The 18135-nt window shown below is 39.1% G+C and overlaps 1 protein-coding gene and 1 long non-coding RNA gene across 2 annotated transcripts in view; one reads left to right on the forward strand and one right to left on the reverse strand.

The window, feature by feature from the left end:
• The window catches only part of LOC131495931 (ankyrin repeat domain-containing protein 26-like), an 80136-nt gene extending 62280 nt beyond the window's left edge, over positions 1–17856 (forward strand). The window contains exons 13-14 of the mRNA XM_058701107.1: positions 16788–17078; positions 17618–17856. Of these exons, the coding sequence (XP_058557090.1) occupies positions 16788–17078; positions 17618–17839 (513 nt within the window). The 3' untranslated portion in view covers positions 17840–17856. The remainder of the gene's footprint in view (positions 1–16787; positions 17079–17617) is intronic.
• LOC131495988 (uncharacterized) lies at positions 6055–6702 on the reverse strand. The gene is made up of 2 exons (XR_009254243.1): positions 6220–6702; positions 6055–6121 (listed from the first exon to the last, which is right to left on the reverse strand). It is a non-coding gene; the product is annotated as an uncharacterized LOC131495988 (long non-coding RNA).
• Positions 17857–18135: the final 279 nt, after the last annotated feature.

Genomic DNA, 18135 nt, shown 5'->3' on the forward strand with positions numbered 1-18135 from the left:
TAAAAGAGCAGAGGGAGGGCATGGTCATTTTTCTCAGCTGCTGCTGAAAAGTGAAGCAGGATAGAGACCTTAATAAAATTTTTTAAATTTTTTTTTCAACGTTTATTTATTTATTTTTGGGACAGAGAGAGACAGAGCATGAACGGGGGAGGGGCAGAGAGAGAGGGAGACACAGAATCGGAAACAGGCTCCAGGCTCCGAGCCATCAGCCCAGAGCCTGACGCGGGGCTCAAACTCACGGACCGCGAGAACGTGACCTGGCTGAAGTCGGACGCTCAACCGACTGCGCCACCCAGGCGCCCCAATAAAATTTTTTTAAAAAGTGGTTCTTGATGACCCTCAAAATGTCTTAGTGGAATGATAGGAGTGAAAGTTAGATTTTAGTGTAAAAGAAGGAAATAAGTGAAGAAAAGTTGATTCTGTGGATGAGACGATACATTAAAGAATGTTCGAGTCCACTGCAAGGGGAGAAGCAGCGTGATAGATGGACAGAGCTTCAAAAGTTAAGCAAATGGTTACTAGAAAAGGAGAAATTGAAATCTTTTTTTCCTTATGCACCCAGTGCTAGGATTTACAGATTTATAGCACTTTACCAACTGTAAAGCTCTGGGGCCAGCTTTTCTGTTATGCTGTTACCACAAAGCCTTAATCTCCTCATCAGAGTACCCAGTAAAGCAGCCTAACATAAACAGTATGGGCATGAAATGATTGAGGAACTTTGGTTTAGCAAGACTCCATTATATTCATGTCAGTGGCTTTCCCCTGCCTCTGATGGTCATGTAAATCATCTATTACTCAATCTAAGAGGTGCTATTTGTACTGTAGTCCGTGAGTATTGTCCACTGAGTAGTATAGAGAGGGAGTTAGTTAAAAGTATTATAAGTGGGGGAAAAAAAAGTACTGTTTGCTAGTGGCATTGGCGAAAGTTGTGTGAAGTACTGAGGAGAGATTCTGGGCCTCATGGTCCCCATTTGCTGCCACTTGCAGTGGTATGAAGAATGACTTCAGTATAATTTGTATAGGGGACCACTTGTATTGGCATGCCACCTGCCTTAACTATCTCAATGTATTGGAATGCAAAATACAGCAAAAGTAATCTTGCTAAATGCATACACTTAGAGCTCACTATGTGCCACGTACCCTTCTAAGTTTTTCACCTGTTATTTCCTAATTTAAGCTTCCCAACATCCCAGTGGGGTAGATACTATTATTATTTATTTTGAAATAACTTTTTAAAGGTTCTTTATTTTGAGAGAGAGAGCGAGATTGTGGGAAGGGCAGATAGGGAGAGAGAGAGAGAGAGAGGGACAGAGAGAGAGAGAGAGAGAGAGAGAGAGAGAATCCCAAGCAGTCTCCTCGCTGTCCACGCAGAGCCTGATGTGGGGCTCAATCACATGACCCTGAGATCATGTTCTGAGCCGAAATCAAGAGCCAGACGCTCAACCAACTGAGCCACCCATGTGCCCCAGTAGGTGCTGTCATTAACTTCATTTTACAGATGCAGAGATTGAGACACGGAAGTTTTAGGTAGTGTGCTCAAGGTCATACAGCTCATAACGAGCAGAATTGGGAATTCATACCCAGGCTTTCTGACTCCTACTAGGATGCTGCTTCTGAAACTCTTCCATGAAATATCTTGTTGTCACTGAATACAGCATGTTCAGTTTTATCATCACAAGAATAGAAATGTCATTCACCTATGTGAATATGTAAAATCATAGTTGATGCAGTGTTTGTAATATGAAAACAGAAATGTTTACCATAAGGTTAATTCCTATATTTCCTCCATTTCACCAGTAGATACATTTGTACATTTATCTGCTCATATATAATTAAATAAATTTAAAAACGTTCTGATTTTGTAGCAGAGTAAGGTTGGTACATTATTCTAGAAGAGTATTGAAACATTTTCAGCTTTGTAGGCCATAGTCTCTGTTGCAGCAGCTCAACTTTATTGTTACGATCTAACAGTAGCCATCAATCAGCATGTAGCGGAGAGCCTGGCTGGGTCCAATAAGATTTAATTACAGGCGCACTTGGGCGGCTAGGTGGTTGAGTGTCCTGACCCTTAATTTCCACTCAGGTCATGATCCTAAACCCCACATCATGAAAGCGGTCATGAAACCGAGCCCCACATCAGGCTTCACCCTGAGCTTGGAGCCTGCCTACGATTTTCTCTGTCTCTACCTCTGCCTCTATTCCCCACTTGTGTGTGTTCTCTCTCTCTCTCTCAAGTAAAAAAATAAAAACATTTAGTTACAGAAACAGGTGATTGTTTCTACTAGATTGTCAGTAGTTAAAATTATATTGTTTTCTTTATTTTAGTTGCAAGAAGCAAAGGATCAACATGCAGAGGCCATAAGATATGCTGAGAAGATGTAAGATCATATGGAAAAGTATAATTTAATCCTCAAAGAAAATAGCTTGATTTTTATAAAACAGATAAGCAATGTAGTATGAGAAATGTATTCATTATGCCAGTATATCCTTGTTAAACTGGATACAAATTCCAGCTTTTAGTTATTTTGAAATGCAGAATTGTGGCACATTATATCTCAATTTTGCACCTTATCCACAAAAGACAATGAGAAAAATGGCTCAATTGCCAAATCTTCCTCTTGATACAATTTTAAGAATTTCTGTAATCCCCTCATTTGTCAGAAATTATATGGTATTTTTGTAAATTTATTTGTGAGAATAATTACCTTAAGATCTGCATTTTAGGCTAGAAGTGCAACATGCCAGGCCAGAAGGAACCATCAAACAGCAAGCGGCCCCAATTCACAATCTTCCGAGCAACTTGTTAAGGACAAGTTTAGTAAGTCAGTCTCTTGATGTCTGTCCTACTGAAAAGGAATCCTTATTTCAATAGGTGTAGTACATAAGAATGTTTTGGATCATATGGAAAAATCTCACTGATCAAAATGTTAGGTTGATATTGTTCCTACTTGCTATTAGCGATGGAATTTTTCTATAGAGATGAAGTTGATTGAACTCATAAAGTAATGATGTTTATAGTGACATTTTCATAAAAACATTGTGAGTCTAAAAAAGCAACATTTTATATATACCACAGTGAGCGTTTGGTTTAGTCCACCTTTTGGCTACTGTTAATAATGCTGCTGTGAACGTTGGCATACAGATGTGTGAGAGTCCCTGCTAATATTTTTCAGCGTGTTTCAAACTTCCGCACGCTTTGAGTGATCATGTCATCTTGAATTCTGACTTTCTCTTGTAGTCTCAACCCTTCAGTGAGAGTTTGAGAACGGGTTATTTTAATGATGATTTGTTGTAATTTGTAATTACAAGTTTGCAACTTATTCTCTTCATCAACAATGACTAGCAGGTCGTTATGCAAACGTCCTTCTCAAAGGAATGGACTTTTCTCTTTGTTGGATTTTGTAAAGGAAAAGAAATGCCAGTGAAAAAGGAGAAATGGCTGCTCTGTCAGGGCCTTACCTAGTAACATAGTGCTCCTACCATTGCAAGTTCAGAAACTCATTATCTTTTTCCACTCACTTGAGTTAATCAGCCTTTCACAGATTTCACAATTCAATCTCAGAAAAGACTAATGTGCCATTCAGGATTCTCATTTATTGATATGTAGTGAAACCCCAACTGTTTTCCAAGCAGAACAGTTAATGTCCTCGAACACACACCCTCCTTTGTAGGATTCTCATTGTAAATCCTAAGTGGGAGCAATGAGGGAGATACACTGACCAACTCGTTTCTGTCAGTCGCAAAAGCTATATAATATACATGCAAGTTTCATTAGACAGCTATACCCGTCAGAGGAATTAGAACATTCTCTTGACTGGTCCTTTTTGTTGCTGAAGAGGCATTGAAAATTATTTTCTTTTCTAGACGTCTTATAAATGAGTCACATAGTAATAGGGAACTTTTCATGCGAGTAACATGACTCTCTGTTGATCAGTCTTCTATGAATGAGAGTGCTAGGCATTGTCCTGCTACTGTGTCCTAAAGAAATCTTTAAAGTCTCAAAAACTAAAATTTGTAAGAATATCCGAAACTGGTGAAGCTTATTAAAGAATAACGAGGGATTTTCTGTGTATCCCTTTAGAAAGGAATTTAGATTATGGCATGAAATTGTCTGCCACTTTAAGGTCTTCCCTGTGAAACAAAAACTTAGATAGCTTTCAGCCAACTCAGTCCATAGCTCTGACTTCTCTAGAAGGTCCTTATCTCCTGAATCCCCAACCAGAGGCTTCCTGGGTTGAAAAATTGTGTGTGTGTGTGGGGGGGGGGCGTTACTCTTTTGTTGTATCTTTAGTTTTATTTTTTTTTAATTCGCATCCCAATTAGTAAGCATTTAGTGAAGCAATGATTTCAGGAGTAGATTCCTTAATGCCCCTTGCCCATTTAGCACATCCCCCATCCCACAACCCCTCCAGCAACCCTCAGTTTTTTCTCCATATTTATGAGTCTCCTGTGTTTATCCTCCTCCCTGTTTTTATATTATTTTTGTTTCCCTTCCCTTTTGTTCATCTGTTTTGTCTCTTAAAGTCCTCATACTAGGGAAGTCCTATGAGTTTTGTCTTTCTCCGACTAATTTCACTTAGCATAATACGCTCCAGTTCCATCCATGTAGTTGCAAATGGCAAGATTTCCTTCTTTTTGATTGCCGAGTAATACTCCATGGAATGAATATATATATATATATATATATATATATATATATATATATATATATATATCACATCTTTTTTTTTTAATTTTTTTAACGTTTTACTCATTTTTGAGACGGGGAGACAGAGCGTGAACAGGGGAGGGTCAGAGAGAGGGAGACACAGAATCTGAAACAGGCTCCAGGCTCCCAGCTGTCAGCACAGAGCCCGATGCGGGGCTCAAACCCATGAACCGTGAGATCGTGACCTGAGCCCAAGTCAGAAGCTTAACTGACTGAGCCACCCAGGCACCCCGAACATCTCCCTTTTAACGTGATTATTATCCATTTCTGTATCGTCTTTAAAGAACTAATCCATTCTTTTGCCCGTTATTATATTGGATTGTCTTTTCATTATTGGAAGAGTTATTTAAATATCCTACATGCAAATCCCTTAGCAGATATGGGATTTTCAGGTATTTTCTCCTATTTAGTCACTTGCCTTTTCACTTTCTTGATGGTGATATTTGAAACATAGTAGTTTTTAATTTTGATGAAATAAACTTAATCTGCTTTTGTCTTTTGGTGTCATGTCTAAGAAATCATTGTCAAATCCAGTCACAAACACATACACGTAAGCTTTTTTCCAAGAGTTTTATCATTTTAGCTCTTAGATTTTAAGTTAATTTTCTATATATGCTATGGGGTAGAGGTCTGATCTTATTGCTTTGCATGTGGATATCCATTTGTCCCAGTACCGTTTGTTACAAAGACTAGTCTTATTCCATTTAATTGTCTGGCACCCTTGTGGAAAATCAGTTCACTATAATGTGAGAGTTTATGTTTAGATTCTCAATGTTAATACATTGATCTGTATGTCTGTCCTTATGCCAGTACCATATCAAATTTTATGAAAACTTTTTCCATGTTATCTTGCAAATTACCAGTCACTTATGTAATAATAAAAAGCCAATGTAGTAGAACTTAACTTTGCTCCTATAGAGATTTTTGTTTCTTGAAGGACCCTTTCGCCAGCCTATGCCTTGCTGACCCCATGACTCGATGTGAAGTCAGGCTCAAAAACATAAAATGCTCTTTCTTTAGTGTGTTCAGACTTTTATTTATTTATTTATTTATTTATATTTATATATTTTTTAGAGCGTGCACAAGCAGGACGAGGGGCTGTGTAGGGAAAGAGAGAGAGAGACAGAGAGAGAAGAGAAGAGAGAGAATTTTTAGCAGGCTTCACACTTAGTGTGGAGGCTGACAGGGGTCTTGATCCCATGACCCTGGGATCATGACCTGAGAGGTTGAGGTTCAACTGACTGAGCCACCCAGGTTCCCCGCCTGTGCAAACTTTTAGTGTCTCAGTCAGTGCTGCCCACTTTCATTTCCATCAAATCTTGGCCATAGGATCTCTTGACTCAGTCTACCGTTTACTTCATTATGTTTTATTATCTCATTATAATGCATAGACTCATCCATAGTTTTCACCATCTAGGAAGGAAAAGATTAACTCTGGGCTATTCCTCTTTCCTGTTAAGCAATCTTGCTAACCCATCATCTTACAATTCACAATGAGATCCTCTTCTGACCTAGTTCTTGTGTGTAACACTGGTGTTAATCCTGTTCTTGGCACAGAACCTACATTCTTGGAAAACACAGTAGCCTGTTTCCCCTTCTTTCACTTAAATAGAAAGATATGCATAGCTATATGTTTTAGCTCAGTGTATAATTAATGGAATAAACATTACATCATTCAAATAATACAGCTGTACAAAGTGAGGTAGTATTAAGTTGATTTATCAGAGACAAATAGTAGATTGGTAATTTGAATGACAACAAACTTTTGAAGCCAACTTGTATGATATGGAGAAGCATTGTGGGACAACACAAAGATGAAGTGATCTTACCTCCCCACACAAAGAAGGTTGGAGTAAGGTAAAGGAGAATGTGGAGTTAATTTAAGTAGTGCTAAAGGACAGTGCATTTGTTTTGCTACTGAAAAGATGAAAAATGATTCCATAACATTCTCTTTATTTCCTCACTGAGGAAAGGAGAATGAAGATTGAGCATTCAATGGTTTAAAAAATACTCAAAACTGCCTATTTCCTTTAATTTAAATCAGATCAAAGGCCCAATTTTGGTTATCAAATTGACTCTTTCTAGTTTTTCAACTATTGTGCTTCAAATCGTATGTCTCTGTGTTTCTACCTTAACTTGAGGGGACATTCTAAAGAGGCATTCCTTCCTACTTGTAAGAATTGTTGGAATTGAAGGGAATCTTAGAAAAAGATCTTAGAGATAGGAAGAAGGCAGAGGAGTAGGAGGACTCTAGGCTTGCCTCATCCCACGAATACAACTAGATAACAATCAGCTCACCCTAAATACCCCAGAAATTGACCTGAAGACTGACAGAACAAACTCCACAACAAAAGGGAGAGAAGAGGCCACATCAAAGAATGTCCTTGATGCAGAAATGTCGTCTAGAAGAGAAACAGATCCTGGCTTCTGCAGAGGGGAGGGAGTTGAGGTTGTGGGTAAGGGTGAGAGAGAGGAACGCACAAGGGAATGCACAAAGAGAACATTTCCCCATAGCCACTGGCTTGGAAAAATTTCGTGAGTTCTTGCAACCAGTAGTGCGTAAAGTCTGGAGTTTTAAAGGGAATCCGGTTTAGCTGGTTTAGAGCCCTGAGGTACTGCACTGCTCATGGACAGAGGGCAGGCAAACAACGTGGGAGCATATAGCATGGGTAGAGTGGTCTGAAGAGTGCCTGGGGCACACAGTGGGGAGATTATTTGCTCTTCTCAGAGCACGTCCCTCAGAGGCAACGTTCAGAGAGACCTGTCTGTAGGAACAAAGCCGCTGGCTGGCACCATCTCCTTCTCCTGCCCCTCACCACAAACATAAAGCCACCTGTAAGAAGCAGTGCATTGCTAACACTGGGTACCTAACTTGCTTACACCAAACGCCACCCCCTTGCACTCTGGTGGAACTACCTTTCTCAATCACTCTTGCTTGAGTTCCAGCACAGCTACCCCTCCCCCAGAAGACAAGGACAAATGCCTGCCCACACCACATCTCCCAACCAGAGAGTTTCCCTTGGCCTCAGTTCCAGGAGAGGTGGTGACAGGTCTCATTTCCTAAGCAGACCAGAGCACACCTAGTTAAAACTCGCTATGTTCAGGCCAGGGACCACTCACCAGACCAGGCAAAGAGAGCCTCTGCAGATGACTGGCCTGAAGGATAGCATAGCCAGAACACAACAGCAGACCGCATGCAGCACACACTGGTGACACTCCCTGAAGTGCTAGACCCTGGGCATTATATGACGTCTTTTTCCTAAGTCCATTACTTTCGGGAGCAGGTGACATAACTGGCTTCTCTAACACACAGAAGCTGGCAGATATTTAGACAAAATAAAAAGACAGAGGCATTTATCCCAAATGAAAGGACAGGATAAGGCCATGGCCAGAGACCTAAATGGGACAGATGTAAATAACACGCCTAATGGAGAATTTAAAACCATGATCATAAGGATATTCACTGGACTTGAGGAAATAATGGAAGACATCCGAGAGACCCTTACCACAGACATAAAAGAGTTCAAGAATCAGAGATGAAGAGGGCAGTAAAAATGAACAGCAAGCTGGAAGAAGCAGAGGAACAAATTAATGACCTAGAAGACAAAGTAATGGAAAGCAGTGAAGCTGAAGAAGACAAAGACGAATTATCCAATGCAAGAATAGACTTAAGACACTCGATGACTCCGTCAAATGTAAAAACATTCATATGATAGGAGTCCCAGAAGAAGAAGACAGAAAGAAGGGGACAGATAATTGATTTGAAGACACAATAACTGAATAATTCCCTAATGTGGAGAAGAAAACAGACATACACATCCAGAAGGCACAGAGAACTTCCATCAAAATCAACACCCAAGACATGTTGTAATTAAATTTGCAAAATATACTGCTAACATCTTTTTTTTTTAGTGTTTTGTTTTTTGCTTTTTTTTTTTTTAATTTCCGTGACAGAACGCAGACACAAGCATGGGAGGGGTAGAGACAGAGAATCCCAAGCACTCTCTGTGCTGTCAATGAAGAGCCCACTGGAGGGCTTAAACCCACGAACTGCGAGGTCACGACTTGAGCTAAGATCAAGTCATGCTTCACCGACTGAGCCACGCAGGCGCCCCACTGCTACAAATCTTAAAAGCAGCAAAACAAGTCATTCACTTCCAAGGGAAAACCCACAAGGCTAGCAGGAGTTTTTTCAACAGAAACTTTGTAAGGCAGAAGGAAATGGCATGATATATTCAAAGTGCTGAATGAGAAGAATCTGCAGCCAAATATACTCTATCCAGTAAGGCTATCATTCATAATAGAAGGAGAGATAAAGAATTTCTCAGACAAACAAAAATGGAAGGAGTTTGTGACCACTAAATCAGCCTGTAAGAAATATTATCGGGGACTCTGAGTGGAAAGGAGAGATCAAAAGTGACAGTATAAAGGAAGGAAATGTAAAAGCAGTAAAAATGTATATTTCTGTAAAAAAAATATCAAGGAATGCCCCCCAAAAGGATATACAATATAATAGCTTATCAAAACATGGGGAGGAGAAAAAAAATGAGCTCTAACTTAAGTGACCATCAACTTAATATAGACTGCTACACGCAGAAGAGGTGATATACAAATTAATGCTTATCATATACCAAAACCCACTAATAACCATGCAAAGAATAAAGAGAAAGAAATCCAAATATATCATTAAAGCAAATTAGAAAGACATCAAAGGGAGAAAAACAATAAAGGATTTGAGAAAATCTCCAGAAACAACCACAAAACAAGTAGTAAAATGACAATAAATACATACCTGTCAATAATTACTTTGGATATAGATGGAATAAACACTCCCAACCAAAAGACCTAGGGTGACAGGATGGATTAAAAAGACCCATCTGTATGCTGCCTATAAAAACCTCATTTTAGACATAAAGACACCTGCAGATTGAAAGTGAGGGGATGCTTGCACTGTTGGTGGTAATGCAAACTGGTGCAGCCGCTCTGGAAAACAGTGCGTAGGTTCCTCAAAACAATTGAAAATCGAACTACCCGACGACCCCTCTATAGCACTACTGGGAGTTTATGCAAAGGATACAGGAATGCTGATTTATAGGGGCACATGTACTCCAATGTCTATAGCAGTGCTGTCAACAATAGCCAAATTCTGGAAAGAGCCTAAATGCCCATCAACTGATAAATGGATAAAGAGATGTGGTTTATATATACACTGAAATACTCCCTGGCAAGGAGAAAGAGTGAAATCGTGCTATCTCTTGCAATATAGATGGAACTAGAAGGTATTATGCTACATGAAATAAGTCACAGAAAGACAGATATCATATGTTTTTGCTCCTATGTGGAACTTGAGAAACTTAACAGAAGACCGTGGGGGAAGGGAAGGGGAAAACAGTTACAAACAGAGCAGGAGAGGGGCAAACCATAGGAGACTCTTGAATGCAGAGAACAAAGAGAGGGTTGATGGGGGCGGTGGGTAAGAAGGGAAAGTGGGTGGTGGGCATTGAGGAGGGCACTTGTTGGGATGAGCCCTGGGTGTTGTCTATAGGTGATGAACCACGGGAATCTACTCCCAAAACCAAGAGCACACTATACACAGTGTATGTTAGCCAAGTTGACAATAAATTCTATTAAAAAAAAATGAAAGCGAGGGGATGAAGAAAAATTTATCACGTTAAAAGAAAAAAAATAGCGATACTTTTGTTAGACAAAAGAGTCCTTAAAAGAAAGACTGTGGGGCACCTGGGTGCCTCAGTCATTTGAGCAACTGACTAGGTCTTGGCTCAGGTAATGATCTTATGGCTGGTGCCTTTGAGCCCCATGTTGGGCTCCAGGCTGACAGCATGGAGGCTGCTTGAAATTTTCTCTCCCCCTTTCTATGTCCTTCCCCAACTCTGTCTCTCTCAAAATAAATAAACAACCAAAAACAAAGACCGCAGCAAGAGCCAAAGAATGCTACTATATCATAATAAAGGGTACAATCCAATAAGAAGATCTAACAAATGTAAATATTTATGCACCCACGACGAGAGCACTCAAGTACATAAAACAATAACCAACATAAAGGAACTAATTGATAATAAGACAGTAATAGGGTACTTTAACACCCCATTTACATCAACAGATCTTAACAACCAAAGAAACAATGGCTTTGAGCCATACAGAGAAAGACAGATATCATATGTGTTCACTCTTATGTGGATCCTGAGAAACTTAACAGGAATCCATGGGGAAGGGGAAGGAAAAAAAAAAAGAGGTTAGAGTAGAAGAGAGCCAAAGGATAAGACACTCTTAAATAAAACTGAGAACAAATTGAGGGCTGATGGGGGTGGGAGGGAGTGGAGGGCGGGTGATGGGTATTGAGGAGGGCACCTGTTGAGATGAGCACTGGGTGTTGTATGGAAACCAATTTGACAATAAATTTCATATATTTAATAAAAAAAAAAAAGAAAAAGAAACAATGGCTTTGAATGACAGAGTGGCCCAGATTGGACTTAAGAGATTTTTTCAGAACGTTCCATCTTGAAACAGAATACACGTTGTTTTCAAGTGTCCATGGAATATTCTCAAGAATGGATCACAAACAAAAAACAGGCCTTAATTATTAAAAACAATACATGCAGGTTAAATAACATGCTACTACACTGGAATGGGTTAAGCAAGAGATACAAGAAGAAACTTAAAAAATTACGTGTATACAAATGGAAATTAAAAAAAAAACAAAAACAAAAACAAAAAAAAACAATGGTCTGAAACCTTTGACATGCTGCAAACGTGGTCCTAAGAGGGAAGTACATAGCAATATAAGCCTACTTCAAGAAGCAAGAAAAAATTCAACCAACCTAACCTTATACCTAAAGGAGCTAGAAAAAGAACAACAAATGAAGCCTGAAGCCAGCAGAAGAAAGCAAGTAATAATGATCAGAACAGGGGCCCTTGGGTGGCTTAACTGGTTAAGTGTCTGACTCTCGATTTTGGCTCAGGCCATGATCTCACAGTTGTGAGATCGAGCCCCGTGTTAGGCTCTCTGCTGGCAGCATGGAACCTGTCTGGGATTGTCTCTTTTGCTTTCTCTCTCTCTCTCTCTCTCTCTCTCTGCCCATCCCCCACTCGTGTGGTGTCTCTCAAAATAAAATTTAAAAAAAGAGATTAAAGCAGAAATGAATGATAGACAAACAGAAAACAGAAAATACTAGAACAGATCAATGAAACCTAGAGCTGGTTCTTTGTAAAAATTAATAAAACTGATAAGGTGTTAGCCAGAGTAATCAACCAGAAACTAGAAAAGACCAAAATAAAACCACAAATGTGAGAGTAGAAATAAGAACCAACACCACAGAAATACAAACATTTATGAGAGAATATTGTGAAAAAATGTATGCCAACAAGTTGGACAACTTAGAAGAAATGAATAAATTCCTGGAAATATATAACTTACCAAAGTAAGACAAGAAGAAATAGAAAATTTGAAAAAAAATCAATAACCAGCAAGGAAACTGAATCAAGAATCAAAAAACTCTCAACAAACACAAGTCTAGGACCAGATGCCTTCAGACGTAAATTTTAACATGTAAAGAAGAGCTAATCCAAAAAAAAAAAAAAAAAAAGTTTAACCTGCCCTTTTCAAATTGTTCCAGAAAAACATAAAAGGAAGGGAAACTTCCAAATTCATTCTATGCCAGCTTTACCCTTATACCAAAACCAGATAAAGATGCCACAGAGAGAATTACAGGCCAGCATCTCTGATGAACATGCAAAAATCTTCAACAAAATAAGCAAACTGAATCCAACAATACATTAAAAAATCATTCACCGGGGGCAGAAGCAGCTGGGTGGCTTAGTCAGGTAAGCATCCAACATCAGCTCAGGTTATGATCTCATGGTCCATCGGTTTGAGCCCAGTGTCAGGCTCTGTTGACAGCTTGGACCCCGGAACCTATTTCAGATTCTGTGTTTCCCTCTCTCTCTGTCCCTCCCCTGCTTGTGCTCCTTCTCAAAAATAAACATTAAAAAAATCATTCAATCACTCACTATAACCAAATGAGATTTATTCCTGGTTTGCAGGGGTGGTTCAATATTTGCAAATCAATGAATGTGATATCTCATATTAATTTTCAAAAAAGCATAAAGTCATATCATTGCAATAGATGCAGAAAAAGAATTTGACAAACTATAACATCCATTCATGATACAAACCTCAACAAAGTAGGCTTAGAGGAACCATACCTCAACATAATAAAGGCCATATATGGAAAATGAACAGCTAATATGATCCTAGCTGGGGAAAAACTGAGAGAAAAATTTCTTAGATCTTGCTTCTAGTTATCTGCTTCTCATGAGCACCATTGGTTGTTAATAAATTAATCTTAACATTTATTATATCCTACTTTAATGGAGACCAATTTCTCCTATACAAGTTTATGTGTCTTTTTTTTCATCCACTTTTCAATTTATCATTTTGGTTTTTTTCTTAACAAACTCCCCAAAGGTTAGATTTATTTTGTTCACAAATCTGTTAGGAAAAGTGTGGCCAGGACAGGTAGTCTCTGCCCTGCTCAGCTTCAGGTGGGGCAACTGAAAGGTTTGGGGCTGGATCCATCTGAAGATTTGTTCACTAACGTCTGGTGGTTGATGCTGGCTGTTGCCTGGGACTTCAGGAGGCAGCAGAAACAAACTGACACACCTAGACCCTCTTTGTGGCCTAGGATTCCTCACTAGATGGGGAGCTAGATTCCAAGTAAGCAGCCTGAGATACAGAGCAAGGCAGAAGCTGTATCGCCTTTTGTCATCTAGGCTTGGAATACACACAGGATCATAGTCACATATTCTGTTCATTAGGAGCAAGTCACTAAGGTTGTTCCATGGCCTTTTTTTTTTTTAATGGAATTAATATTTAAAACCTATGGGGCGCCTGGGTGGCGCAGTCGGTTAAGCGTCCGACTTCAGCCAGGTCACGATCTCGCGGTCCGTGAGTTCGAGCCCCGCGTCAGGCTCTGGGCTGATGGCTCGGAGCCTGGAGCCTGTTTCCGATTCTGTGTCTCCCTCTCTCTCTGCCCCTCCCCCGTTCATGCTCTGTCTCTCTCTGTCCCAAAAATAAATAAAAAATGTTGAAAAAAAAATTTAAAAAAAAAATAAAACCTATGGACACCTTTAAAAAGTAGTATAATTTACCCGCTGGCCACAAATGTTTGTATTCTTCCCACCTGAAAAATACATTCACTCCCCTCCTCCTCGAATACCTCCTGCAAGTCTCAGTTATCATGGCATCAGCTTCAGGGCTTGAGTCCAAGATCTTACCATCTTAATCAGGTGCAGTGGGGATAAGCTGCCTGGGTTATGGTATCTCAAGTATAGCCCCTTGATTGCAAGGGTTCTCAATATGAGGACTTGAGAACGAAAGAGACAGTTATTTACCACTCACAAATGGAACATTCTAGTCAACTGCTGAAGACTCTCCCATTCAGAAAAAGAAGATGGGAAGCACCATAGTCCATAAGAGTTTTGAAATATAGCCTGATGCATGCTGTCAGTTCTTAAGTTAGGACTTAGTCCTAACCACGGGAATACTTCCTCCATGTCTCTTCCCTTTCTTTACTCTTTAAACTCTTGGTTCCTTCCTTTTCATAAGGAATGACTTGTATTTGCAGCTGTTTTTTCATCCTGCTTCCTCCCTGTGGGATTTCTAAGACCCAAAGGCCTCTTTTCATTTTACACTATTTGGCCCCTTTTAGTCCAAGGTAGCAAATAGTATGTTTGCTACTATAAATCTCTTACCTTTTTTAGTTTTCTGTAAATATTACTGGATTTCATGTCGTGTTTTAGCAAAGCGACCCTCGCAAGTCCTTTTGAGATAAGTTTTTCGCTTCAGTTTCCTGTGAAGCTCTTATAGGAAAATGCCTTTAAAATTCGTCTACTCTTGGGGCTCCTGGCTGGCTCAGTTGGTAGAGCATGTGACACTTGATCTCTGGGTGCTGAGTTTATGCTAATTCCACACCCATGTCGGGTGTGGAACCTACTTTAAAAAAAAATCTTACACTCTTAAGATCCTTAAAGAAATTGGAGGCATACCTTAAATCTTCCTGTTTTCCTGGTAGCACCCTGGATTTTTTCTTAACCCAAAAGCCATTTCTTTATTTTAGCATTATTTGACAGTTCAACATGTAGAGAGGCTGTAAAGGAGAAACAGATACTTGAACCCTGTAAGTCCTGGTTCCTTTCAGTTGCATAGTCTTTCTTTAGTTTCTCTTTCCTATCCGTTTCACTTTCAGGTATTTTGTAGCATGACTTTCCTTTCTTCCGGTGTCATTTTCTTCACTTGCTTAGAGACCCTTGCTGTCAGCCTCTTCATAGGCCTTCAGGGTTCCACTAAGAGTCTTGTGGAGGCCATTTTTGGGTCTCATCCTTACGCTTTTCTACATCTTTCCACTTCCACCTAATCTTGGCTCAAAGGAAGTTTACTTTTAGGGTTTTTTGAATAGCAGCACACCATTTTTAGTATCAGTATCTGTGGTAGCAATTTACTGCCGCATAATAAGCCACCTCAAAACCTAGTAGTTCAAAACAGCATTTCTCTTGTTCACCAATCTTATTTTAGGCAAAGCAGAGTAGGGCAACTCATTTCTTCTTCATTTGGCATCAGCTGGCATAACTGGAAGCTGGAGACTAGAATCATCTAAAGGCTTGTTCACGCACGTGTTTGGCTGTTGAGGCTGGCCTTTGGCTAGGACGTTGGCTAGTCTCAGCTGGAGTATCTACACGAAGACTCACTAGGTAGCCTAGGATTCCTCACAACGTGGTGGCTGGGTTCTAAGGGTGAGCTTCCCTAGAGAAAGAAAGTCAGATGGAAGCTGTATCACATTTTCTAAACTGGCCTTAAAAATCACAGCAGTTGGGGCGCCTGGGTGGCTCAGTCGGTTAAGCGTCCGACATCAGCTCAGGTCACGATCTCGCGGTCCACGAGTTCGAGCCCCGCATCGGGCTCTGGGCTGATGGCTCAGAGCCTGGAGCCTGCTTCCGATTCTGTGTTTCCCTCTCTCTCTGCCCCTCCCCCGTTCATGCTCTGTCTCTCTCTGTCCCAAAAATAAATAAATGTTAAAAAAAAAATTTAAAAAAAATCCCAGCAGTTCTGCATATTCTGTTCACTAGAAACCAGTTACTGAAGCCAGCATATATTTAAGGGGAGGAATTTTCACAGAAGTATCAACGAATTTATTAAACCACCACATCCATTCACCTTGTCTTACCAATCATATAGAATGGATGGAAGTCCTTCCCAACTCAGCATCACTGAAACTCCACCAGTTTTGTTGTTGTGGTTGTTTTTGTTTAGTATGATCTCTTATTTTCTGGAAAGTAACAACGGATTACAAGATAACAGTATTGAATTAAATATTTTTTTGCTTCAAAAAATATGTGGATCATCCAATTAATGTTTTATACTGGGAGATGTGATTTCTTAACACATCCTGGAGAATCATTTCTCCTGCGAATGCACTTCAAATTAGCATAAAACATTTGCAGTTCAGAAACAGACCATGGTGTTAGAGTCATTACTTATAGATTCATGAATTAGAGTCTTATTTCCAGAGTCTTATCTTGGGACGTATTTTTTGACGTGGGCATACATAAGTCAATATGATATTGCTAAAACTTCTTTAAAAGTTATGGAGTGTTAAGATGGGGGAAGGGCCAAGAGACTTTCTCCTAAGAGGGGACTTATGAAAGAAAGATATGAAAAAATCATAGAAAATAAAAGTATAGAATTGAGTGCAAATGTTGTGTAGTAAAGAGAATGATAGCAAAGATCTATTTCAGTAACACCTGATGGCTTTAACTTGGCTCTTGATTTTCTGAGTTGTTTAAGGTTCCACATTCTAAGACAGGTAACATTTTATTGCAAATGAGTTTATTTAAAATTTGAGTGCCTGGCTGGCTCAGTTACTCTTGATATTGAGATTGTGAGTTCAAGCATCACACTGGGCATAGAGATTACTTAAAATCTGAAAAAAACATTTTTTTTCATAGTAGTTTTGAGTTAGACTCTTTTCACTCCCTTCCAAACTATAGTGTTTTATTCATGCAGGCTGATGTCCTTACAACAGAACTGGAAACTACATCTTCAAAATGTCTACACCTGGATGCAAAAAATCAAGTTCTTCAACAAGAGTTATTATCAATGAAATCTTTCGAAGAAGAACGTGAAAAACTAGAGAGCAATAACAAGAAGTTACAGCAAGAAGTAGTAAAATTGAAACAATTTATGGAAATAAATATGGTAGAACGCAGTCAAGTGGAACAGTATAAACGGGAGATTGAAGAAAGAGCACGACTGGACATAGAAGAAAAATTACACGAAGTCAACCTGTTTTTACAGGTTAATTGATTGATCTGTAATGTGCTGTAATTCATTTCACTGCAAATTACATTTTGGATAGATGTATTGTAGGGGTTTCCTCTACTTGCTTTATGGTAATTTGTAGATTTCTGGAGGCATTTGTTCCCCCCTTTAAAGATTTCAGTTTTCATCATTATTCCTACTAAATCGAGAGGATAAGAAAAAATGATGATTTAAACAACTAGTCTCACTATGAAGAGGAAAAGAAAAATGATTTAAAAATTGCACTGTACTTGGATTATTCTTAAGTTTATTGTTGACTTTTAAAATTTTGTCATTGATTCTACTATTTGAATTATCAGATTGTGTGAATACTAATACAAGAATGATTCAACTTTAATTTTATAAATCATATGATAAATATGATATGATATTTATGATATGATAAATATTTTACATTTGAGCTTTTTTTCATTTAAAATTGCTCTCTGAATCATTGACTCCGAACTAAAGGAAACAGGTATAATTAGTTATTCAGTTTATAGCTATTTTAAAACTATCCTGTTAATTTGCTTTAGGCACAAGCAGCAGCTCAAGAAGACTTGGACCAGTTAAGAGAAAATGCTCATGCTTCAACGAGAAGTCAAATGGAACTTAGAATTAGAGATCTGGAATCTCAGGTCTCTACAATGAAGACTTCTCAAGAAGATTCGACTAAAACAGAGTTGGAAACCTACAGGCAACTCTACCTAGAAGAATTAAAAGTTAGAAAGTCCTTGAGAAATAAGCTGAACACGTAAGTCAAAACAGAATCATAGTCAAGAAATTTAGCTTATTAATTTGCTTCTAAAGCATAATTTCTGTGGAGCCAAGATCATGAGATGAGTAGGAAGTGAAAGCCAACTAGATCGTGTCATTTTGAGAAATGATGTTTCTAAGTGAACTTACCTTTGAAATGTTAGTCCAGGACAGTTTCAATCCCTCCTCTTTTTTTCGGGTTTACAGGACCTCTTCCCCCACCCCCTCCCACACCCCCCGCCCTGTATATTTTCCATTGATCGGATCTGCTAGTCTTTAAGTGCATTGTTTGAAGCTT

Source organism: Neofelis nebulosa, chromosome 15, assembly GCF_028018385.1.
Source record: "Neofelis nebulosa isolate mNeoNeb1 chromosome 15, mNeoNeb1.pri, whole genome shotgun sequence".
Taxonomy (NCBI): Eukaryota; Metazoa; Chordata; class Mammalia; order Carnivora; family Felidae; genus Neofelis; species Neofelis nebulosa.